General features: G+C 44.7%; 2 protein-coding genes across 2 annotated transcripts; both read right to left on the bottom strand.

The window, feature by feature from the left end:
- Positions 1-1,421: 1,421 nt before the first annotated feature.
- Positions 1,422-8,962, bottom strand: TERB2 (telomere repeat binding bouquet formation protein 2). The gene is made up of 7 exons (XM_060260268.1): positions 8,867-8,962; positions 6,547-6,628; positions 5,452-5,591; positions 5,062-5,123; positions 3,597-3,670; positions 1,816-1,904; positions 1,422-1,583 (listed from the first exon to the last, which is right to left on the bottom strand). The coding sequence occupies exons 1-7, from the start codon at positions 8,928-8,930 to the stop codon at positions 1,444-1,446; spliced, it is 651 nt and encodes a 216-aa protein (XP_060116251.1). The 5' UTR covers positions 8,931-8,962; the 3' UTR covers positions 1,422-1,443.
- Positions 8,963-10,241: 1,279 nt separating this feature from the next.
- On the bottom strand, positions 10,242-24,673 carry TRIM69 (tripartite motif containing 69). The gene is made up of 8 exons (XM_060260019.1): positions 24,539-24,673; positions 21,938-22,033; positions 20,343-20,855; positions 19,256-19,351; positions 17,718-17,951; positions 17,338-17,360; positions 15,633-15,757; positions 10,242-13,217 (listed from the first exon to the last, which is right to left on the bottom strand). Exons 2-8 carry the CDS (start codon positions 21,995-21,997, stop codon positions 12,673-12,675), a joined length of 1,596 nt encoding a protein of 531 aa, XP_060116002.1. The 5' UTR covers positions 21,998-22,033; positions 24,539-24,673; the 3' UTR covers positions 10,242-12,672.
- Positions 24,674-25,240: the final 567 nt, after the last annotated feature.

Below are 25,240 nucleotides of genomic sequence, written 5' to 3'. Positions count from 1 at the left end.
ACTCACCATCAAAGACAATGAGTTCTCTCAGAAACAGTTGTATGTATTAAGACAAACGATGATTTCCCACTTTCCTACACCCGCTGCTCCCCAAATGTAATTTTAGCAATCAAACTATTTTCTTGTTGATTTCTCTTGCATCTTAATTTCTTGGATGGATGACAATCATGGACAAGGATTCCTTTGTTCTTTCATTGCCATAGAGGATGACAGCTTATTGCTTAACAAGAAAGAACTATTTAAAAAAAAATCAGAACCAACATATTTCCCATGGGACTAAAGTCCTTCTTAGAAAGGCTTTAGAACAGGGGTCCCCAACAGAGTGCCTATGGGTGCCACGACCCTCACCAACCTCTACTGGCATACATCTGCACTTTGCTCCCCCCCCCCGCCCCCCAACTCCCAAGATTCAAATTAGGAACAATTGAATTTCTGCTTTAAAATGGCCCTCTTTCACTTCTTTGTAACACGTAAAATTCCAGTGTGACTTTGTAAAAATCCTGAAGTTATCCTGCCCATAATCACACTTTTTTCTTTTACTTTATCAAAGGGTGCCATCTAGAGGCCGTGGTTATGACTTGACTTTGGGAACTCTGGGTGCTTTCACACACACTAAATAGTGCACATTCAATCCACTTTCAATGCACTCGGCAAACGGCCACAGAAGTGGGTGGAAGCTGCATTATTTAGCATGTGTGAAAGTGCTCTCTGGCAGAAAGCTCAAGAAAATGGCTTAATGGCTCAGACTTTTGGTCCTGTCCTTCTTTTAGATTACTTGCTGTCTTGATCAGAGAAGGTCTTTTCTTTGTAAATAGTCAGCAATCCTGAAATCAATTTATAATCCTGTACCTGGATGAGTAGTCAAGAAGCAGTACTGAAATGAGGGATATCAGCCTCAGGTGGGACCTGGGGATCTCCCAGAATTACCGCTCATCTCTAGGCTACAGAGATCAGCTCCCCTGGAGAAAAGGGATGCTTTGGAGGATGGACTCTATGGCACTGTACCCCACTGAGGTCCTTGTCCACCCCAAGCTCCATCCCCAGATCTCCGGGAGTTTCACAACCTGGATCTGGCAACCCTACCCTGTATCCCCTACTGGTGGCTAGCGGGGACCTGGGGACTCTAACTCAAACTGTCGTTTGGCTTAGAATGTTCCAAGATCCAAACTTCCAGTTATAAAGCAGAAGCCAGTCCAAACACACTGAAGCACAATTGTGTGTAATGAGATCTTTGATAGTTAGACTTTTGAAGAATATTGACATATAGGGAATATCACAAATTGGTTGGATACAGAGCAAAAGCAGTCCAAAACTAATGTTCATTTGGCAGCCCTTCCAGTAGCAAAATTCAGAGGCAAAGAAAACTTGGCGGAATGAGAGCACGAACTACAAGGAAGAATATTTAGGAGCAGAGTGTGTTCTTCATGTGAAATTAAATATTATTTATAACTTTCGCTTCAAGTTTGGTTTGGAGAAAAAACTCATCTCACTCTGTATACAGTACACCAAGTATCCAGAGCGTCCAGGAATGAAATCCCGTATCTCCCCAAGATATTTCTTCATCTCTTTAGCAGAGTCATAACCTGTTAGGTAAACACAAAGAAGTATACCTTTGACAACCACAATACCACGCAGTTTATGTTTCAAAGCTGTTATTTTTAAAAAAATATTTCACTGGATTTAGACTAGAGTAACTCTGTGTAGGATTGGAGTATCAGTCAAGCTAGAACAAAACCCATACTTTTCACATAACGAATTAGATTTCATTACATTAAACAGTAGTAATTCCCTTTTTTAAAAAAACCCTCTTTTTACCTGTCATCATGTTACTTGCTGGATAATCCTGCAGTGGAACGTAGGCCAACTTTGTTCCTTCTGGTGTTCTTGGTGTTTGATGGTCTTCACTGTAATGGAAATGCTGGGAATTAAAGCTAGGACCTTTTGCATGCCAAGCAGATGCTCCACCTGTGAGCCACAGCCTCTTCCCTAACTCCCCTAGCAGGATGCAACTCTGTTTAGAATTATACACATCACTGGACAGAATACGATGCATACATAACATTATGAACAATGCAAATGCATATGTGTCAGCGTCAAGCATCAAGTATAACAGGATAAGATGTTAAAAATCAAGGTAAAGTTTTATTGTGGGAATAAACAGCAAACCAGCCAAAATTCCATTTTGATCAGTTTGACCCAGGGGCATAGCTGTATTAGTCTGTTGTAGCAAAACAAAACAGAAGTCTGCCCAGTAGCACCTAAAAGACTCTGTAAAGTCACTTTTGACATGGCAACCCTAAAAATTAGTCCTCCACAATGTCCTGTCACTAACAGCTTTGCTCACATTGCGCAAACTTGAGGTCTGCGGCTTCCCTTGTGGAGTCCATCCATCTCATGTCGGGTCTTCCTCTTTTCCTGCTACCTTCCACTTTCCCTACATTATCTTTTCTAGTGGCTCTTATCTTCTGATGATGTGACCAAAGTACGATAGCTTCAGTTTAGTTGGTTTTGCTTCTAGGGAGGGTTCAGAATTGATTTGTTCTAGAACCCACTGATTTGTCTTTTTGGTGGTCCATACCAGGAGTGGCCGAACTGCGGCTTGGAAACCACATGTGGCTCTTTCACACATACTGTGTAGCTCTCGAAGCCACCATTGCCCTGTCAGCCAGCTTGGAGAAAGCATTTGTCTCTTTACATCACTTCTCCAAGTCAAGACAGTCAGCAACTTAGAGAATATATTGAATGCTGAAGTTGCTTTCTTTCCACCTCTCACTCCCTTCCATCTATTGGCTGGCTTGCCTGCCTGCCTGCCTCCCTTCCTCTCAAACATGGCTCTCAAACATCTGACATTTATTCTATGTGGCTCTTACATAAAACAAGTTTGGCCATCCCTGGTCCATACTATCCGTAAAATACTTCTCCAACATCACATTTCAAAGGAATCAACTTTCACCCTGTCAGCTTCCTTCATTGTCCAACTTTCACACTCATACATAGTAATAGAGAGAATATTATGGCATGAATTAACTGATCTTGGTCACCAGTGACATATCCTTACACTTAAGAATCTTGTCTAGCTCCTTCATGGCTGCTCTTCCCAGACTCAATCTCCTTCTGATTTCTCAGTTGCAGTCTTTCTTTTGATTGATGACAAAGCCAAGGAATTTCTGAGACAGAGCTCACCAAATCGGAGAAACAAACCCCTTTAACCACAGTTATACAGAAAATTACATAAACTCATGAAGGAAAAGATGTTGTTAGTCTTTAAGGTGCCACTTGATGGACTTCGGTTTGGTTCTGTTCAGATTTTTGCCTCAGAGATGGAACCAACAATCGGAATTCATCCATAAAGATTTTCTGGATCAAAGTGCAGTGCACTGCCTAGCCTTAATATAGCTCTGAGGTTATCAAACTGAGAAAATAATTTTTGCCCCAGGTCTCTTGTCCATGTGTGTTTTCTTGATTTTATAATGCTGCCCTTCTCCAGGGAGATCAGGGCAGCGTACAGAAGTCTCCTCACGTGATAACTGAAGCCATGACTCTACCAGTACCCAATCCAAGAGTCAACCAGCAATCTCAATTGAAGGAAAACATACCTTCTCTCCAACCCTCTTGAGTTGTTTATCTCTTGGTCAGTCCTGCCATGGCTTGTTTCAGCAGGTGCACTGGGCTGTGGATATCAATTAATTATCCTTAAAACTCTGCACAACACTCATGATGTGATTTTATAAGAAAACTGAGAAATCAGATTCCTAAATATTCATTTTTACCCTTGACCAGGGCCTTTTTTTTGGTAGCAGGAACTCATTTGCATATTAGGCCACACACCCCTGATGTAGCCAATCCTCCTGGAGCTTACAGTAGGCCCTGTACTAAGAACCCTGTAAGCTCTTGGAGGATTGGCTATATCAGGGAGGTGTGGCCTAATATGCAAAGGAGTTCCTGCTACAGAAAAAGCCCTGCCCTCAACTAATGACTATACCACTATTAAATCCATAGATTATTGCCTGTTACAACAGTGGAGTCTTTTACCACGGGGTGGGAGAATCATTGCCCTGACCTGGATAGCCCAGGCTACCCCAATCTTGCCAGATCTCAGAAGCTGAGCACCATTTCTGAAGATCTTTCACCTTGAAAACCCCATGGGGTAGCGATGATTCAGCTTTGACCTGACAGCCAAATAAAATTGGGAGGGGGGGATTGCTGTGCCATGGCTTGTTCTGTGCAAAAATGCAGTTTTGTATGTGTGTTGAACCATGCAGCTTTATAAAGCTAAGCAGTCAGAGGATGGGGTGGATGGAAATAGCCAATACTCAGTATTTATATACCATTCTCAGTGTTCAGATACCTTCACAAGCAAACTTAATGTTGCTGTAATTCTTACAATAATTGATTCTCTGCTATGGATGGAAATCGAAGGACAGAGACTCTAGAGCCATAGATTGTTTGTGGCAGAGGCAGAATTTGAACCAGGGACCTCAGAGACCACAGCTCATTCTCTTTACCACTACAGCAGGGGTCCCCAATGTGCCTGCCAACACCATTCCTGGTACCTACCAAGTGATTTTTAGACAGTGGGTAGGACTAGGCAAAGGTCTTGACCAGCAGAGCTTTCGATTGGCCGTTGGAGATCTGATTGGCTGCACAGATTAAACTAATATCTTGAGGGCAGTTGTAGCATTGGTTTTATTCTCTCTCGCACTGCTCTTTCCCAATGTATTTTATTTTATCTACCCAATTTAAGCCCAATTGCTTGGGCTTCCTTTTTGTATGTGTGGCTTCGCCTCTGGCCTTGCATCCTTTTAGAGTTGCACCCCCCACCAAGGTCAGAATTTCAAAGATGCCCACAGTCTCAAAGAGACTGGGGGGAACTCTTGCTCCACAATTATATCTGTAAGGAAAGAAAGGAAGAAAATGCAATCATAATGATTTCAAATCAGGCAGTCTTCCAAATTGCATACACAAACATCAAAATCCAAATGGTAGAATTAACAAACCAAAATAGAGAAAATCTTAAAGTGCACATTTAAAAACGGCTTACATGCAAAGTATTCTGCTTACCTGAAGCCTCAGAGGTTCAGCTATTTGCTCCCATATAAAACTGCCAATTTTCGCTCTAATTTCTGTATCGAATGTAAAAACATTAATTAGTGGTATTTTACACTGTCCCCCCTCCCCTTCAAGAAAAAATTAGCAGTTACACTGTAGACAGCGTTAAAAATAAATCTTTTTCTTCCAGTTCCTAATTTATTAGCTCCCATTGGTAGGTATGATGACAGTGCAGTTACATCTATATTTTCTCACAGCGTACATGTTTCCAAGTAAAATCTTCCATATACCACATCACAGAAAAAATCTTTAGGCCCTTGGGTATATTGAACCACTGACAGCACGTAACTTTTTAGACTATTAATTTCCACACAGAGAGAGATACCCCCACCCCATGCTAACCTTCTTGTAAGCAGGCAGGTGGGAGGAGGAAGTGGCCCAGCGGCACTGTGGTTTTAATTTCAGAGTTGACACTTGAACTGAGGTAACAGGAATGAAAAACTTCAATTCTGTCTTCTAGATAATCTAAGCTCTCGTGTATTCTGGAGAAGGAAGAAGGGGAGAAATATAATTTTAAGAACAAAGCGAAAACAACTTAATGCAGTTTTTTCCATTGTTGTTTTAAATTAACATACAAGCACTTGACTTCCAACACAGGTGCCTGCCTATGGTTTGGCAATCTCCCAGAATTACAATTGATCTCCAGGTTATAGAGATCATTTCTCCTGGACAAAATGGATGCCTTGGAACAGGGGAGGCCAAACTTGTTTAGCATAAGAGCCACATAGAATAAACATCAGATGCCTGAGAGCTGCAAGACAGGAACATCAAATGCTTGAGAGCTGCAGGAAGGAAGGAAGGAAGGAAGGAAGGAAGGAAGGAAGGAAGGAATCTAATAGGAAACTTGCATGTGAGAAAGAAAGCTAAACTAGAAATCTTATCTTTTTATTTTCTATATGCAAAGCATTTTAAATATATATATATATTTGCTTGCAGAAGTATTTCGTTAAAACAGAATGAATTTGATGAATTCCCATGCTAGCCTTATGAGAGAACATGAACTTTGCCCTTTCCTTTTACAGGTTACCTACATGATTACAAGCAGGACTTTTTTTGGTACAAAAAGCCCAGCAGGAACTCATTTGCACATTAGGCTACACCCCCTGACATCACCACTGTTTTACATGGGGCTTTTTTTTAGAAAAAGCCCAGCAGGAACTAATTTACGTATTAGGCCAGGCCCCCTAACACTACGCCAGTCAGAACGGCGTTCCTGTGTGTTCCTGCTCAGAAAAAGCCCTGATTACGAGTCTGTTTTATCTTGTAAACACTGGACTTTGGACAGTCTTTTCCTCATGTTTCAGTTTAACAAAAACATTATCACAGGTTGCTTTCCCTGGCTGGATTGATATTTATCTGTGGAATTTTTTCCTTCTTCTGGTGGGAAGAAAGAATATATTGATAAAAGCTGAACTAAACAGGCAGGGTAAAACATACCTTTTTGTATCAGGGTGGGAAGCATCACTGCTGAATAGGTAATCGGCATCCTTGTGGTTTGTGATCACTCCTCCTTCGGCAACTGGGGGGAAATGCCACAGTCTCCATTGAAAACCCTATAGGGTTGCTATAAGTCAGCTGTGACTTAATAGCACTTTACATGCACTCACACAGTCTAGCCCAGGGGAGGCCAAACTTGCTTAACATAAGAGTCACATAGAATAAACATCAGATGCCTGAGAGCTGCAAGACAGGAACATCAAATGCTTGAGAGCCGCCTGACAGGAAGGAAGGAAGGAACGCAGGCAGGCAGGCAAGCAGGCAAATAGATGGAGGAGAGGAGATGGAGAGAGAGATGGAAAGAAAGCAACTTTAAATGTATTCTCCAAGCTGCTGGCTGACTTGGCTTGAGAAGTTATTTGAAGAAACAAATACCTTCTCCAAGCTGGTCAATGGGGTAGTGGGGTCTTTGAGAGCCACACAATATGTGTGAAAGAGCCACATGTGGCTCCCGAGCTGCAGTTTGGCCACTCCTATCCTGAAGTTACAAAAATAGACATTGTAAGATCCACTCTATCCAGAAGGAGGCAGTATCTGCATAGGAAATTAAGCTAGTTTTAAAGAAGTATTTCCAGTGATTTCTGCTATAGAGATTTATACATCTGTAACTTCCTATTGTATCTGCAAACGTGACACTAGATTTGATGTTAATCTTACTTTATTTGCTCACCTACTTCATTTATACTCCACTCGTCTCCCCAGCAAGGACCATTTTCTCCTCACAACAACCGTATGAGGTACTTTGTCTATCTAAAATAATTTGGAGGTGGCTGAGGCAGCCAGTCCAGTTTAAGAATCTCAGTTACTGGATGGAAATAATCCTTTGTTAAGGCATCCTTACTTGGATGTCAACTCAAATTGGAATTCACTGAAGGCCGGTTTGTTCATGACATCTGAATTCAGCCTGTGTCATCATTCAAATCTAGGGTTACCAGAATCAGTTTGGTGGAGTGATTAAGTGTGTGTACTCTTATCTGGGAGAACCGGGTTTGATTCCCTACTGCTCCACTTGCAGCTGATGGAATGGCCTTGGGTCAGCCATAACTCTCGCAGAGCTGTCCTTGAAACTGCAGTTTCCGTGAGAGCTCTCTCAGCTCCATCTACCTCACAGGGTGTCAGTTGTGGAAGAGGAAAGTGTAAAGGAGATTGTAAGCTGCTCTGAGACTCAGAGTGGAGGGTGGGATATAAATCCTGTATCTTCTTCTACTGACCAGAAAAAGAAACAGCCTGACTTCTTGTTGTGGGTGAACTACAGTAATCTGCAGTTGAAATTTCTTACTGTATAATGATAAACATTCACCTCTACTAAAAGCTGTACACTGATTTGTTGCTTAAGGTATCATTACAAAGGCCAGTTGTAATGTTAGCAGCATTAGAAAGCCACCTAAGAAAGCCATCTAGTTTTTACTATTTATTCTGATTTTAAAGGTAAAAGGTAAAGGTAGTCCCCTGTGCAAGCACCGAGTAATTACTGACCCATGGGGTGACATCACATCATGACGTTTTCGTTTCACGCCATGGTTTGCCATTGCCTTCCCCAGTCACCTGTGGCAAAAGGATATGCACACAGCTGGCTTTGTTGGATGGAAGAGTGGCCCTCCGATAAAACTAGCTGCTGACCAGGATTTAAAGATTGTTTGCTCTACATTGTTCTTTCCAGAAGTAATGGAGGTTTAACTAAATTGTATTGCAACACCTTATTTTCAACTCTCTCATTTTTCTCTCACCATTCTGCCAAGAGGCTCAGAGCAGAATATCTGGCACCATACTGTTTTACCTTCATAATAACCTTGTCAGGTAGGTTAGACTATGACTGGCCCCAAGGTCATCCAGTGAGCTTCAAGGGGCCTCTCCAGTACTAGCCTGACACACTAACCACTACACAACACTGTTAACTACAGCCTGCTGGCAGACCAAAAATATATGCTTTCCATAATATATACTAGTATTTCTATAATATTATGTATTACTATTCTACTAATCTTTTCAGGAATTCTTTGCTTCATTACTTGAACATTGTACTAATAATCTGAAATGTCATGCCAATCATGTGCTTTAACTCTAGTGCATTAACTCTGTTTTTTTTGCCTTGAATAGCCCCCCCCCCCTCTCTATATATGCATGTATATAAAAGCGGTTATATGAGAAATAACAGTGTTTCCCCCTCCATTTCTCTCTCCCAGTGCCCCCGCAAACACTGGGGTCAGTCTTGCTGAGGGAAATCTGCAGCTCCCTTCCTCAGCGGCCTGGCTTCCCTCACCCCAAAGGTCACAGAGCTCTCGAGCGACGCTTTGGGAGAACCAGGCCTGGCGGCCAGTGAACATTTTGCTCTGAGGATGCCTCTGTTTTCCCGCCTTTTCTTTGGAGGGGCATCGCTCCACCCACTTTCTCACATGGAGCCTTTCCCTCCCCTCATGTGTGACCATCACTGCTTTACTTACACTGATAGTACACAATGAAGTCAAAGGCAATATTTCCCACACAAAACACAAGCATTTCTAAGGTTGCCAAGCTCCAGGTGGTGGCTGGAGATGATTACAACTGATCTCCAGGCAACAGAGATCAGTTCACCTGGAGAAAATGGCCTCTTTGGAAGATGGACTTTATGGCATTATACCTCATTGAAGTCCCTCCCTCCTCCCAACCCCACCCTTCTCAGGCTTCACCCCAAAGTCTCCAGATATTTCCCAACCTGGAGCTGGCGAGGAAGAAAATGGCCTGACCTATTCCCAGGCTTTTGGATCTGACAGTGAAGCTTTTCATGGCAATGAGTTAAAGGTTCGGCTTGATGGCCTGGATACCTGCCAAGTGTGAACTATTTATTTTACTTTATTTCTACCCTGCCATTCCCTGCAGCGGGGACCCAAAGCAGCTGACACCCTCCTCTTCACCTTTATTTTGTCCTACAACTCTGTGAGGTAGCTCAGGCAGAGAGCACATGACTGGCCCAAGGTCACCCAGTGAGCTTCCAAGGCACAAGTGGGGATTCAAACCTGGGTCTCTCAGACCCTAGCCTGACACTTTTAGCCACTACACTCCTCTGGTTCTCAACATCAAGCTGTTGGGAAAGGGACGGCTATGGGGACAGTTTGAAATGTTGGCAGTCCTCTATGTGGAGGCCAAAAGGTCTCCCAGACAGGCCCTGTGGGGTTTTTGGCCTGCTTAGTTAGTGCAGGGGTGGCCAAACTGCAGCTCGGGAGCCACGTGACTTTTCCCCACATAATGTGTGGCTCTTGAAGCCACCACCCCATTGGCCAGCTTGGAGCAGGCTTTTATTTCTTCAAATAACTTTTCAAGTCAAGCCAGCCAAAAGCTTGGAGAATATATTTAAAGTTGCTTTCTTTCCCCCCTCTATTTGCTTTTCCCCCACCTTTCTTTCCTGTCTTGTGGCTCTCAGACCTCTGACATTTATTCTCTGTAGTTCTTATGTTAAGCAAGTTTGGCCACCCGAGTTAGTTTATGACAGTGCAGTGTGACTTATCTGTCTGTCAGTCTATCTGTGTGTACATTGGTCTGTCTGACTGCTAATCTAGCTACATATGCACGTATCTATGTACACATTTGTCTCTCTGTCTCTGTACATACAGGGTGATGGTGAAATTTAGGACTTCATTTAAAGAATGCACAACAATAAATAAATCCAAATCAATCCTTTATTTAATATAAAAGTGGGATAAGACAAAGAACATACATAAATATTTGCCCCTCAGGTGCTGACCAACATAAATGTAAAACTGAGATAACTGTTCATTTCTTGGATTTGATCAAAGCAAAACAAAAGATGTATGAAAGCTTTAGCTTTTTAAAAATTTGGGAATGCCAAAAAGTTATTAGACTGTTTATAGATAACAAGCTGCAAGTTATGAGTCCTTATAAGAACAAGGGGGGAAAATGGAGGACAAATTCCAATCACAAGCTGTATGCATCCATTTAAAAGGGAGGGGGGGGACCCAGGACAGACCAAGTATGCAGAACAAATTAAAACTGATGACCCTCCTTTTCCAAGGGGCATTGAAAATGATTGGCCTATCTTTTACTCACCAAAAAGGCATGAAGCCTTAGAAACAGATATAGAACAAGACCTAACAACTTAGTCTTCTTTAGATAACCATCTTCAGGGACAACTCTCTTAAAACTATTTGATGGAGGAAAAACTAGCCCAACAGGGCAACAATGAGAAACATAAACTGGACTTAGACCATTTAAAAGACTATTTGCTGAAATTCGTTAGAGATCAGTTTACTGACTTCACAAACAGTAAATGAGATCTTTCAACAACTGAACTACATTTTGGCACAACTAAAACAGCTCAATCAATGTCCCAAAGCTCCTATTCAGGAGGCTCTAAGTTCTGCCTCTTCAAAAGGCTTATAGGGTAATATAGCCAATGATTCAGAGGTTGCAGTCTACTAAGCCTATAGATTAGAAGAAACTTAAGCAGATGTCTACCTGTGAAATGACATATCAATTGCAAAACAACCAGATAGCAATATATGTCCTAGAAAATGACCTAAACTATGGTCACTGGCAAAACAGGCACAATATCAAATATTCAATTTTGAGAACAGTTTCCTTATAAATCTTATCAATGTTGAAAAGCTGGCAAATTTGCAGTCAGGAGTGAGACTGCTTCTCACCTTATTCCAACCAACCATTCCACAGATGTTATTAACAATGTGTAAATTTCTCACGCAGTTTGGAATAACAGGATGACGTTTGAGTCCAGTGGCACCTTTAAGACCGTTTTATTTGTGATATAAGCGTACTTATGCAAGAAAGCTTATATCATGAATAAAACTTTGTTGGTCATAAAAGTGCCACTGGACTCAAACTCTGGTTTGGAATAACAGTCACCAGAGTCTTTATTGATGAGACTATCTGCCCATTAATATGAAAAAAGAGAAAATGGGATATTTACTGGTGATGGCTTCAGAATAGTTTCTCTTAATACAATGCTTAATAATGTTTCAAGATCTTCAAGACTACTCCATGAACTGCCTCATAAAACTGAAAAAGAAGCAATAAAATCAAAACCGGCCCCTATCACAGCCCAACTAGGAGAATGGTCAATGACACAAGAACAGTAAAAAGAATGGCTCAAACTTGCTTTTCTTCTTTGACAAAAAACATCTCCCAAAAGACAGAGCATCAGCAGACCACTGATGACACTAGCCAAATACAGCAAGTCTTCACAAAGAACCAATAGTATTCCTGGTACCAGGTGATTCAGGGGACTGGATTGCTTTTTTTTGGCGAAATAAAATCTGAACTATCCTCCTGGTTAGCATCAAGGAGAAATGCAAGTTGCTGATATTGTGCTGGTTATCATCAAAGCAACGAATAACTGCTATTCAGCATCCTGTTCTACATACTGTCAAAAATTTCCAGAGAATGAGATGGGACCACAATGCTCAGATCTTTGTAATGCTTCCAGATAGTTAAAATATGGCTGCAGATGAATTTGTTTACTGGCCAAATAAAGAGGAGCCTATCAATTATGAGTGCTATAAAGGCAGCCTGATTTCAGAAGAAAACAAGTGTTTATCCCATTAAGAGATGTTTATAATCCCATACTTTATTTTAGAAGTTACTGAGGATTACTGTTTTAAAAGTGAGGCATTTTCAGTGTCCTAGGTGGTAAAATCCAGATAGCCCAATTAGTAAAATATCTGAACTTCTGTCATTAAAAAAAAAAAACTTTTAATAGACAAGAACGCATGATGTGTATTTTGTTATATTGGAACAAATCTGATGAAATTTAATGTATTTTTTAAGACTCAAATTGTTGTCTCTTATTTTCTGGCTTTATTTTAACTTACATTTTATCATAACTGTAGCCACTAGGAGTCACCAACAACAAACATGTAATTTTTTTTAAAATAACCACCTTAATTGCTGTTATTCATAACATTTCTTGCATTTGCTACAAATATATCTTTTTACTATAGTAGGGTGTAAATACAATACTGTTAACTGTAATTCAACATTTTTAAGATCTGATAAAGTTTAAACATTTTTAAGATCTGATAAAGTTTAAAAATTTAAAGAAGCTTGATCACAGCCCATTTACATGCTAAAAGTCACAATTCTCAGCGGAGCTTTGTTTTCCCCAGAGTCGTTCAGACACGGACAGAAGTAAGGGTAAAGCTTCTCCGCAAAAGTGTCCATGAAAGTGTAGATGTGAGTCAGATTTTCTGCATCGTAAAAGGACACCTGACCTCCCTCATAATCCAGGTACACCCCAATTCGAGAAAGTGTGCCAGACAGGGTGAGGCAGTGGGGAGGCACATCCACAGCCTTTAACTTGTCCTTGTACCTTAGCTTGATAAGCCAGTGGCCGGCTTTAGGTGACAAGGAATAGTTGCCTTTACGGTTAATGCTCTCTTTGACGACTCCCAGAGTCCACTTGGTCTTCTTCTCCACCTTCACCTCCCAGTAGTGCTTCCCAGAAGCAAACCCTTTTGATCCCAGGATGGAAACGCTGCAGTCAAATCTCTCGGGGGTGTCTGGCAGCGATTGCTTTGAATCGTCGTGTCTTACGCAAGTCAGGCCTTCAGAAAGAACCAGGTTTGGGTGTGCCGTCGCAGGGTCGAGAGCCAAGACAGAAATATCTGGTTAAAAAAGAAGACAAAAAAATAAGGGATCCCCAACATGGTGCTTGTGGGTGCTACTGTGCCTGCCAAAACCTTTCCTGGTGCCCTCTATGTGTTTTTAGAAAATGGATAGGGCCAGGTTGGACACATGCCCAGCAGGTAGGGTTGCCAATCCCCAGGTGGGGGCAGGGGATCCCCCAGTTTGGAGGCCCTCCTCCCGCTTCAGGGTCATCAGAAAGCGGGGGAGGAGGGAGGGAAGGGAAATGTCTTCTGGGAACTCTGTTATTCCCTAAGGAGATTTATTCCCATAGAAAATCATGGAGAATTGATCCGCGGGTATCTGGGGGGGCTGTTTTTTGGGGTAGAGGCACCAAATTTTCAGTATAGCATCTAGTGCCTCTCCCCAAAATACCCCCCAAGTTTCAAAAAGATTGGACCAGGGGTCCAATTCTATGAGCCCCAAAAGAAGATGCTTCATTATTTCCTATGGAAGGAAGGAATTGAAAAGGTGTGCCGTCCCTTTAAATGCGATGGCCCAAACTCCCTTTGGAGTTCAATTATGCTTGTCACAGCCTTGACCTTGGCTCCACCCCTAATGTCTCCTGGCTCCACCCCCAAAGTCTCCTGGCTTCACCCCCAAAGTCCCCATATTTCTTCACCCCCAAAGTCCCCATATTTCTTGAATTGGACTTGGCAACCCTACCAGCAGTGCTTCTGACTGGACACCAGAAATCCAATTGGCTGGGCAGATTAAAAGAACATTGTTTTAGTGGCACCTGCCACCACAGGGATGCCTTTCGCTCCTTTCCCAGTGTGTTTTAAAAAAATAATCTTGCTTCTCCACTTTACTTTGGCTTCCTTGAGGTGTCTCGTTTTCGCCTCCTCTGGCAGCCACTGTGTGGTTGCGCCTACCACCCTATATCAGAATTCCAAAGGTGCTCATAGGCAAGAAAATGTTGGGAACACTTGGATTAAAGCATAGGAAAGCAACTGTAAAAGTGTGAATCAGGACTTGTTGAAAAGGGCCTCTGCACAAACATGGTATACCAAGCCTCTGTTGAGCATTGGAGCATTGGTTAAAGTGTAGACTAGGACTAGGGAGACATGGATTCAAATCCCACTCAGCCAAAAAACTTACAGTGAGACCAGTGCTCCCTCTAAGCTGAGTTAGCATGAGCTAGCTCACAGATTTTTAGCCTCCAGCTCACACATTTTTGTCTTAGCTCATGAAAAATGGCCCCAGAGCACAATAATTTGTGAAGTAGCTCACAATTTTCATTCCAGTAGCTCAAAAGTGGAATTGTAGCTCACAAGACTCTGAAGCTTAGAGGGAACACTGAGACCTAGGGCTAGTTACTCTCAGCCTAACCTACCTCACAGGGTTGTTGTGAGGATAAAATGGAGCAGGGGAGAGCTATGTATGTTACAGTGAGTTCCACATAAATGGTTTAAAATGCAAGACATAATAATTAATGTAGATTAAATTATATTTCTTTACTGGCTTAAGCTCACCACCTGCCATCCATCCAAAAAGGTGCCACTTGACTTAAACTTTGATCTGTTGCTTCAGACCAACACAGCTACCACCTGAATCTATCTACCGGGATCAATTCTTGAGATCAATTTGCAGATCTCCCAACATCTCACCAAGACTGGCTGTCACTCTCTAAAATTAGCACTCATTGATTTGGGTGCCTCCTTATTTCCTTTAACAGAAAGAAAGCTTTCTTCTCCGTAATACAAACACAAATATTTCAAGTAACAAACTTATTGCTCAAATAGAACGACTGCTCCAAAAAGCACAGGTATCTTTCCTCCGAAGCTTCCTTTTCAAAGTTAAATGAGTGGGGTTGATTGAAATTCAGTTTTCTTAATGAACAGGAAGAATCCCGGTAGATAGATTTAGGTGGGTGGCTGTGTTGGTCTGAAGCAATAGATCAAAGTTTAAGTCAAGTGGCACCTTTAAGACCAACAAAGTTTAATTCTGGGTATAAGCTTTCATCTACATGCACACTTCTTATAGCAGGGGTGGGGAACCTTTTTTCTGCCAAGGGCCATTTGGATATTTATAACATCATTCACGGGCCATACAAAATCATCAACTTTAAAAAGTGCTCCACCGAGGGAGAATGATTCAGGCCGGCAAAATTAATACAATAATCGTTTTTCTATTTGAAATCTTGTGGGGAGAGTCTAATTTGGCACACACATCCCTAGCCCACCACCCTAGGCAAATGCCTAGGTCCAGGGCTTTTTTTTTGTAGAGGCCAACACATGGCTTGGCTCAGCCCAACAATCCTCGAGGGCCAGACCAAGTGATCTTGAGAGTCATAAATGGCCCTCGGGATGGATGTTCCCCACCCGTCTTATATAACATGACTTTGCCTTTAATCCACTATGGCTTGATTAACTATGGATATCCAGGATCCTTACCTGGGTTAAGGATGGACTTCATTTCCTTCCACACCATGTATTGCATTGGCCCTTTATACTCCCCTGGGTCCAGAAATCTCAAGACCAGCTGGCTCAGAGAGAAGTGTTCTGTTTTCTTCTCCACCCTGTGCAGACCATTAATGCATGCTACCATTAGCAAGATGTGATAGTGCCGGGTGGGGGAAGGGGGTTGTTCTCTAGAAAATACTCATGGCAGTGATTCAAATATTATTACTTAAAGGGAAATTTATGTCATTCAAGTATGCACCAGAGTGTTGTGAAATTGCTGTCTGTATTTTGAATGGGTTTCTTGTCTGTGTATAGAAGCAGAGACTGATAATAAACGAACAGTGATTTTTTGTCAGCAGAAGTCAGAAACAGGATACAAGATGACCTTGACAGGCTGGAAAACTGGGCTAAAATCAATAAAATGAATTTTAACAGGAATAATTGTAAATTCTGCATTTAGATAGGAAAAATCCAATGCATGGTTATAGGATGGGGGAGACTTGTCTTGGCAGTAGTATGTGCGAAAAGGATCTAGGGGTCTTAGTGGATCATACGCTGAACATGAGTCAAGAGTGTGATGTTGTGGCTAAAAAGGCAAATGCAATTTTGGGCTGTATCAACAGAAGTTATAGTGTCCAGATCACATGAAGTGATGATATCGCTTTACTCTGCTCTAATAAGACCTCACCTGGAGTATTGTGTTCAGTTTTGGGCACCACATTTTAAGACAAGCTGGAATGGGTCCAGAGGAGGGCGACGAAGATGGTGAGAGGTCTGGAGACCGTCTTATGAAGAAAGTTGAAGGAGCTGGGCATGTTTAGCCTGGAGAAGAGGCGGCTGAAAGGTGATATGATCGCCATCTTCAAGTACTTGAAGGACTGTCATATAGAGGATGGTGTGGAATTGTTTTCTGTGGCCCCAGAAGGTAGGACCAGAACCAATGGGTTGAAATAAAATCAAAAGTATTAGGAAGAACTTAGAGTGGTTCCTCAGTGGAACAGGCTTCCTCAGGAGGTGGTGGGCCCTCCTTCCTTGGAGGTTTTTAAACAGAGGCTAGATGGCCATCTGACAGCAATGAAGATCCTGTGAATTTCGGGGGAGATATTGTGAGTTTCCTGCATTGTGCAGGGGGTTGGACTAGATGACACTGGAGATCCCTTCCAACTCTATGATTCTAGGTGAATGTTAGGAAGCAATCCCCTGATAGCTGTGTTAAATATCCATGGGACAGCTAGGAAAAGGTGAGCTCTTTCTCTGTGAGGTCTGAAGAGAAGAGGCCAGTGCTTGAATGTGTGAATAAACAGCAGGTTGAGTCTGTAATGGGAATAGTCAAAAGAGAGAAATGGACATATCCAGTGGGGGTGGACTGGCAGAACCAAACATCTGAACAAAGCTATCTGACTGGAATCATAACGCTCAGCAGTGCCAATTAATTGCTAGAGATATCACACCCTTAACCTGACTGAATGGCTTTAACCAAGAAGCCATCAGTCATTGCTGTGAGTGTTGGCAGAAGCAATCGGTGCAGTCTCTCTGTAGGGATCTGATGGAAGGGGGAAGCCATCCAAATAAGTCTTAGCTTTTTGAACTTCTCATCAGTTGAAGAAGTGGGTGAGCACAAAGGTATAAATGGCATTAAAGCAACGTAAGGGTAGAATATGATCATTTAAAACACCCGCTATAGACATGCACTTACCAATCCACAAAGACTTCTATTTCCTGTAAGACAAAAAGGAGAGAGGGGAAAGAAACCTGTTCACTAACTGACATTCTTTAAAGCATATTGTGTGCGTAACTCAGCAAACAAAGTGGCTGGTTTTTAGAGTGCAAAAAAATGCAGTGGTTCCTCAAAACCCAAAATGAAGGTAAATGGCCTTCCCTGTTGTTGTCCTCTCCCAGCCAACAGCGACTGCTATTCAGTGGTACACTGCCTCCAGACAAGGAGGTTCTGTTTGGCAAACAGCCACTGAAAGAGGCAACTGTATCCCCCCCTTTATAGTTTGCTTGGACAGTCTGTGAACACTCCAAGGAACAATACTTGAGACAAAAGCGTGCTGTCAAGTCCGGGTTCCTTACTTTTAGGAAGTCAGCAGAATTCTGCTGGTACAACCGGGTCTGAATGTGCCCCAGGGTATTCTTAGCATTCTGAGATCGGTCCTGGAGTAGGTTTAAATTTGCCTCCATTTCATGGACAAGGACTTCATCCTCTTCCTTTAACTGCTGGATGAGCTTTTTCTCCTTGCTGTGAAGAAACTGGTGCAGTTTTAGGAATTCCAAGGAGACGTGGTACTGAAGCTGCAACTTGTTCTCCTGGAAAAGCACATTAGAAAACTTATTAGGCATGAAATATATTTACAGGGGTGGCCCGACACCCCATGGCGCCCTAGGCAGACTTGCTGCCTGGCACCCCTCCCAGCTCCCCCGCTCCTCCCCCCTCGTGCCTCCTCCTCCCTCCCTTCGGACCCTTCCCCCCCCTGTCATTTTCAACGCTAGGCAGACTTGCTGCCTGGCACCTCTCCCAGCTCCCCCGCTCCTCCCCCCTCGCGCCTCCTCCTCCCTCCCTTCAGACCCTTCCCCCCCCCCATGTCATTTTCAACGCAGGAACCAGCTCTAGCGCTGCATTCCGGCTCTTTAAATCCCCCCCTCCCCGGCTGAACACTCGAAACGCGGCTAAAACCGCGCCGCGGGGGCGGGGCGCACTCACCGGCTCTGAGGAAGAGCGTGCTGAAAGGGCGACCCCCGCTGCTACTGACTCCTCTCTCCCATCCAGGAGAACCCTCCAGGTGGGGCGGGGGGCTTTAAAGAGCCGGTTCCAGCATTGAAAATGACACAGGGAGGGGGGAAAGGGTCCGAACTCCGAAGGGAGGGAGGAGGCGCGGCTGGGAGGGCGGGGGTAGGCGCAGAGCCGCAGGGGAGGCAAAGGGAATGGAGGGGCGGGCGGTGGCAGCGATGGTGGCGGGCGGCAGTAGCAGCGGGGGAGGCAGGCAGGCAAACTAGATGCTTGCCTGGGGCACCGGGAGGGGGGGTGGGGGAGCCCAATTTGCTGCCCCCACCCTCCCAGCGCCCTAGGCAACCGCCTAGTTTGCCTAGCGGGAGAGACGGACCTGTATATTTAGTGAACAGAGCAACACACATCTTTCCTTTTTAATAAACAATGTTACCTGTCTTGTAGGCATTCTAAAGGCAAAGGTAGTCCCCTGTGCAAGCACCAGTCATTTCCGACTCTGGGGTGACTTTGCTTTCACGTTTTCACAGCAGACTTTTTACGGGGTGGTTTCCCATTGCCTTCCCCAGTCATCTACACTTTCGCCCCAGCAAGCTGGGTACTCATTTGACTGACCTCGGAAGGATGGAAGGCTGAGTCAGAGTCGGCTACCTGAACCAGATTCTGCTGGGATTGAACTCAGGTCGTGAGCAGAGGGCTCCGACTGCAGTACTGCAGCTTTACCACTCTGCGCCACGGGGCTCTTGTAGGCATTCTAAGACGGCAAAATTTGCTATGTGCTTTGTATGTGATTTAGGTATATCGAGACTCTGAAAACAGACTAAAAGCAGTGATCTTTTTATCATATTGATTCAAAAGTGACATGAGCTCCTGTATTGATGTTACCCACTTTATGGTTAGAAATCTTCTCTTCCTGAGTGTTCTTCAACAACTCTAGCTCCACTAAGATGGACCGCAGCTGAATTCTCTTGGTGATCAGTTTTCCCTGCAGAGAGAATGCCACAAGGGTTATTCTGGTAAGTTCCCATGAGAGGGCAGACATTTGCACCTGTGAAATATTGCAATAGAGGGTTTGCACCCCACTTGGTACTTTCAAAAGAGACCAACACCTGGAGACTTTTCATCTGTATTCCTGTGTACAAGGAGTGGGATCTTGCCCTGTGCTTGGAAACACAATGTACATTGGCAGGCCTACAAAATACAATCCAAGCATCTGCTCAGCCATTTGTGAGGCTTAACGCTTGGCAATGGACAAGTCAGTAGAAGTGGCCTCTCTGGACTGAGCTGAGGGTAAATTGTGATCTACGCTAGGAAAGGCTGCAATTTCTCCAAATGCTAAGATTTTACTTGGGACAGCTACCCAGAAAGGTATCACTACACATTACTGATGAGCACTACCACAAAAAAAAAAAGCTCACAGAGCCCATTAATTCAGTTAAAAATGAACAGGGCACAATGGAACTTTCCCGCATTCCCTCTTCCACTGAAGCAGGGCTGGTTCCAGGTGTTGGAGGGGCTCCATCTGCCCACTATCAGGGCCTCATGACCCCCACACCAGTATGCCTCTCACCTGCCTGTGCATCCTCCTACTTGCAAGACTTCCCAGTGCCCATGCTCAGTTGCCTGCCTGCACTGCCTGACACTGCCATCAGGGGTGCTACCACCAAGCACCACCCACACGCCCTTCCTTATAATCCTGGGCCGTTGGAAGCAAAAGAGGCATATGGGTGGGGGTTAGCAACAGGGATCCCCACCAGAACTCCTGGACCCTGGCAGCTGCCCCACCTCAGGGTAAGCTGATGCCAGCCTTGCACTGAAGCCCACTGATCACCACAAAATGCTGCTGCTGGGGGGATAGGAGACCCTGGGGAATGACAGATGAGGTGGGCAAAGAGCAACAGAGGAATTGGTGGAAACTGCTACTCTGGCCTGGATCCACTCCAAGTATCTGAGCTGCCCTTTGTGTTACTAGTTACCGTATAGATCTGCACAGCGTCTGGGATGAGGAGGAACTGGGTGCTTTGGTCTTGGGGCTTCTGATCTTCTCTGCAGCTGAAGCAGGCAAGTTTCTTCTGTGTCTTCCAGTAAAGCGTCACTGGTTCGTTGTGCTCCAAGCACTTCTGCTGGGTGCTCCCCACATGATAGCTCTTGAGCTTCTTCTCCACCATCTTCTGCAGCACGGGGTTCTCGATGTACTTTTTCTCCAAATGCTTCGTTCGGCATTCTGGGCAGGTGAAGGCCCCCCTTTTAAGCCATATGTTCTCGATGCACGATTTGCAGAAGTTGTGGCTGCACGGCAGGATCATGGGCTCTCGGAAGAATTCCAGGCACAGCATGCAGGTGAGCTCCTTAGTGTAATCTTCCGTATCTACCTCCCATTTTGTCTCAGATGAGCTTTGGAAGACTGGGCTTGGTTCTTCTTCGGTGCCAGAAGTTACTGAGGAACTAGAAGGATCTCTGCTGGTAGAAGAGGATGGAGTTATATCATCCTGCCGGAAGAAAAAGCATGGGAATGTGGTTTCCATTCTTGCCTTGAGGCACACATCTCAAAACATTATAAAGGTGGTGCTATAGCTCCATGTCACTGTACAGTAACTGGCTCCCATCAGAAGGACAAATAGGGATGCCAGCCTCTAGGTGGAGCCTGGGGAACTCCTAGGATTACAGCTTACCTCCAGACTATAGAAACCAGTTCCCCTTTAAAAAAAAAACTGATGCTTTGAAGAGTGGACTCTATGGCAGGGGTGGCCAACGGTAGCTCTCCAGATGCCTACAACTCCCATCAGCCCCAGCCAGCATGGCCAATGGCTGGGGTTGATGGGAGTTGTAGGCAAAAAAAAAACATCTGGAGAGCTACCGTTGGCCACCCCTGCTCTATGGCATTATACCTCCCCCAACCCTGCTCTCCTTAAACTCTACCCCCTAAATCTCCAGGAACTTCCTAACTTGGAGTCAGCAACACTGTTGCCCCTTACACTTTATAATAGACTTTTTACATTTGTCAAAGGAAGGAATGTGGCACATCTTCTGGGAACAATGGCAAGAAATACTGGCTTTATAGGACTTCAAAACCTGGTTCATTCATTAGAGTTCTATCCTGCTTTTCTTCGCAGTGGGAACCCTAAGTGCCTTATGACACTATTTGCCCTCCTCTTTCTCCTCAAAGCAACAACCCTGTGAGAAGTGTTTCCTCTAAGCTGAGTTAGTGTGAGCGAGCTCACAGATTTTTGGCCTCCGGCTCACACATATTTGTCTTAGCTCAGGAAACATAAGCCCCAGAGCAAACTAGTTTATGCAGTAATTCACAACTTTAATGCCAGTAGCTCACAAAGTAGAATTTTTGCTCAGAAGACTCCATGACTTAAACAGAACATTGCCTGTGAGGTAGATTAGGCTGAGAGAGTGACTGGCCCAAGGTCACACTGCAAGCTTTCATGGCAGAATTGGGATTCCAGCCTGTGATTCCCAGATCCTGCTCTGACACTCAAACCCCCAGATGCTTCCCACTGCCATCTGTTTCCAGAATGGCCTAATGATTGTTTGTGTTCTTGACTGATTCTTACTCACTAACCTCAGTTATTGAATCCGTGGATTTCGAACCAGCCCTCTTGCTCTTTCCAGTACACCACATTGTCCAGCCTTGGAGACCGAAGCTAGGAATTTCTTGCTGGGGGTGGGGCAAATTTTTTGTTAATTGGACAGTTTAGCACAGCAGAGCAGCCCATTATCTGTCTGTACAGAACTGCCATGCTTATACTTCTAAATAATTAAGTCACATGCAGTATCACACAAAAATATGTCAGGTTTATTAAAAAAATAAATGTAGAACATATTGAGCACTCTTAACAAGTAAGAGACAACATGCATTTTCATCATCACTTCTCCGTTCCACCTGTTTTAATTTTACAAACCTCAGTGAGTCAAGTAGAATACAAATATATTAAAATTCATTTCCTATACATATAGCTCAGTGAGACGAGTTGACCACAAGCAAACCTGTACCACTACATAGTTTAATGAGACAAACGGACCATAAATGCCTAATAACCAACTATTAGATTCCCTAAATTTTGATTTTCCTAAAGCATGCTAAACATTAGAGGACTGGGTTACCAATCAACCCTTTTCCACCTCCTGAACAATTAAAGTAGAAGTCGATGTGATTGGGAATAAAATTTATCTACGGAAACATCCATATTTACGTTATTTGTGATTTCTCATAACCCAGCAACACTAGACAGTTTTTCCAAAGAAACAACATTGATAGCAACTCTCCAGGGTGTTAGGTAGAGGTCTCTCACATCACCTACTACCTGATCCTTTAACTGGAGATGCTGGGGACTGAACCTGAGATTTTCTGCATACTAAACTGATGCTCTCCCACTGAGGTGTTGGTGAGGGGTGGGATGGGATGGGGGAGTGAAAGACGTTTCACCTCCCTTGGAAAAGGCTCCTGGGCTCAGAGCAGAACCCAGAGGATTGCTGCTACTCAGCAAGGAAGCCTCACTACGCCCCACGGGGCTTGCTTTCAGGACCACCTCTCGAGAAGCACAGTCCTGCAGAGGGGCTCCCTCCGGGCCAGCTCATATGGAGGCAGAAATGGGGTTGCCAATTCCAATTCAAGAAATATCTGGGGACTTTGGGGGTGGCGCTGGGAGCAAGGTTGTGCCAAGCACAACTGAACTTCAAAGGAAGTTCTGGCCATCACATTTAAGGGGACTACACACCTTTTAAATGCCTTGCCTCCATTGGAAATAATGAAGGATGGGGCACCTTCTTTTGGGGCTCATAGAATTGGACCTCTTGGTCCAATCCTTTTGAAACTTGGCTGGTACTTTATGGAGAGGCACTGGATGCTATGCTGCAAATTTGGTGCCTCTTCCTCAAAATAACAGGGCTCCCCAAGCCCCAGATACCCATGGATCAATTATCCATTATGGGAATCAGTCTCTATAGAGAATGGAGTGCCCAGCAGACATTTCCCCCTAGGATTGCCAATTCCCAGGGGGCAGGGGAATCACCCGGTTTGAAGGCCCTCCCTCCGCTTCAGGGTCATCAGAAAGCGGGGGGAGGGAAGTGTCTGCTGGGCACTCCATTATTCCCTATGGAGACCAATTCCCATAGGGTATAACGGAGAACTGATCTGCAGATATCTGGGGCTCTGCAGAGGGCTGTTTTTTGAGGTAGAGACACCAAATTTTCAGTATAGCATCTAGTGCCTCTCCCCAAAATACCCTCCCAGTTTCAAAAAGACTGGACCTGGGGGTCCAATTCTATGAACCCAAAAAGAAAGTGCCCCTATCCTGCATTATTTCCAAAGGAGGGAAGGCATTTAAAAAGTGTGCAGTCCCTTTTTAAATGTGATGACCAGAATTCCCTTTGGAGCTCAATTATGCTTGGCACAACCTTGCTCCTGGCTCCACCCCCAAAGTCCCCAGATATTTGTTGAATTGGACTTGGCAACCCTATCCCCCCCTGCTTTCTGATTACCTTGAAGCGGGGGGAGGGCCTAGGGTTGCCAATCCCCAAGTGGGGGCAGGGGATCCCCAGGTTTGGAGGCCCTCCCCCTGCTTCAGGTCATCAGAAAGCGGGGGGAGGGGAATGTCTGCTGGGCACTCCATTATTCCCTATGGAGATGTATTCCCATAGGAAATAATGGAGAATGGGTCCACGGGTATCTGGGGAGGCTGTCTTTTGAGGTAGAGTCCCCAAATTCACAGCGTAGCATCTGGTGCCTCTCTCCAAAATACCCTCCAAGTTTCAAAAAGATTGGATGGGGGTCCAATTCTATGTGCCCCAAAAGAAGTTGCCCCTATTTTTCATTAGTTCCTATGGAAGGAAGGCATTGAAAAGGTGTGCGGTCCCTTTAAATGTGATGGCCAGAACTCTCTTTGGAGTTCAATTATGCTTGTCACACCCTTGCTCCTGGCTCCACCCCCAAAGTCCCCAGATATTTCTTGAATTGGACTTGGCAACCCTAGGAGGGCCTCCAAACCGGGGGATCTCCTGCCCCACCCTAGGGAAGGAGGGAGGCACAGAGAAGCAGAGACGTCCAGGCAAGGAGCAGGAGGGAGAGCGACGCGGAGCGGCCTAAAGGGCAGCCTGCGGAGAGAGAAGCATGTCCTCCCCTAATCTGCCAAGCCGCCCCCGTCCGCCTCGCCCTCTCCCTCACTTTTTTGTGAGTGATCGATGACGATGCGAGCCGAGCTGGCCCTTCTAGCGCTCGGGAGCCGCGCCGAAACACCGTTCCGAGGAGACGGAGACCTCGCGGTTGAGGCACCCGAGCCGAGCCCGCCAAAACGTTCTTCCGCCAATCAGAGCCGGCCCTGGCGTGACGCTGCCGCAAGCGCGGGCGTCCGAGCCTGCGCAGTGGAGTCCGTCCCAACTGCCGTCGGTTGCCAACGGCTTCCTTCGCTTCTGGGCGCCGCTCTCCTGCGTTGTGGCGGCAAAAGACGTTGTTCACCCGCCTCCTGCGCTGTGGACCTGATGGCGCCTGGGGTTTTTTGGCCACTGTGTGACAAAGTGTTGGACTGGCTGGGCTCTTGGCCTGATCCAACATGGCTTCCCTTATGTTCTTAGAACCAAAATGGCCACCAGGTAGGGATGCCAACCTCCAGGTGGGACTTGGGGATCTCCCGGGTTGAGGATTCATCTCCAGCCTCATCATTCTCTCGTCTGACTGAAGTGGTAGAGGGAGGTAATACCAAACTCTGAGAATTGCGGAGTGCAACAGTGAAGACTGAGTGATGGTAAATGTGGGGGTAAGAGGAGTCCAGAAGGAAACAGTGAAGCAACTGCTGCGCTGAGTTACTGCCTGCCTGTCAAATTGACTTCAAGAGTACTTTGAAACTGCTTCATATTGGTGGAGAGCCTT

The sequence above is a fragment of the Heteronotia binoei genome, chromosome 19 (genome assembly GCF_032191835.1).
Source record: "Heteronotia binoei isolate CCM8104 ecotype False Entrance Well chromosome 19, APGP_CSIRO_Hbin_v1, whole genome shotgun sequence".
Lineage (NCBI taxonomy): Eukaryota > Metazoa > Chordata > Lepidosauria > Squamata > Gekkonidae > Heteronotia > Heteronotia binoei.
The sequence above is the reverse complement of the archived record's forward strand: the minus strand, read 5'-3'. Positions and strand labels throughout refer to the sequence as shown.

What these genes read in the sequence shown, in the direction of transcription:
- TRIM69 (XM_060260019.1), bottom strand. Translation starts at nt 21,997, where the DNA reads ATGTGGTGTACTGGAAAGAGCAAGAGGGCTGGTTCGAAATCCACGGAT. An exon ending in ACGCTGTGCAGATCTATACG is followed by an intron (nt 19,352 to 20,342) that starts GTAACTAGTAAC and finishes TTCTCTCTGCAG; the next exon opens with GGAAAACTGATCACCAAGAG. An exon ending in ATAGAAGTCTTTGTGGATTG is followed by an intron (nt 15,758 to 17,337) that starts GTAAGTGCATGT and finishes TGGTCTGCACAG; the next exon opens with GGTGGAGAAGAAAACAGAAC.
- TERB2 (XM_060260268.1), bottom strand. Translation starts at nt 8,930, where the DNA reads ATGTTCACTGGCCGCCAGGCCTGGTTCTCCCAAAGCGTCGCTCGAGAG. An exon ending in AGAGCTCTGTGACCTTTGGG is followed by an intron (nt 6,629 to 8,866) that starts GTGAGGGAAGCC and finishes ATTTCCCCCCAG; the next exon opens with TTGCCGAAGGAGGAGTGATC. An exon ending in AGCAAGTAACATGATGACAG is followed by an intron (nt 1,584 to 1,815) that starts GTAAAAAGAGGG and finishes TTTACCTAACAG; the next exon opens with GTTATGACTCTGCTAAAGAG.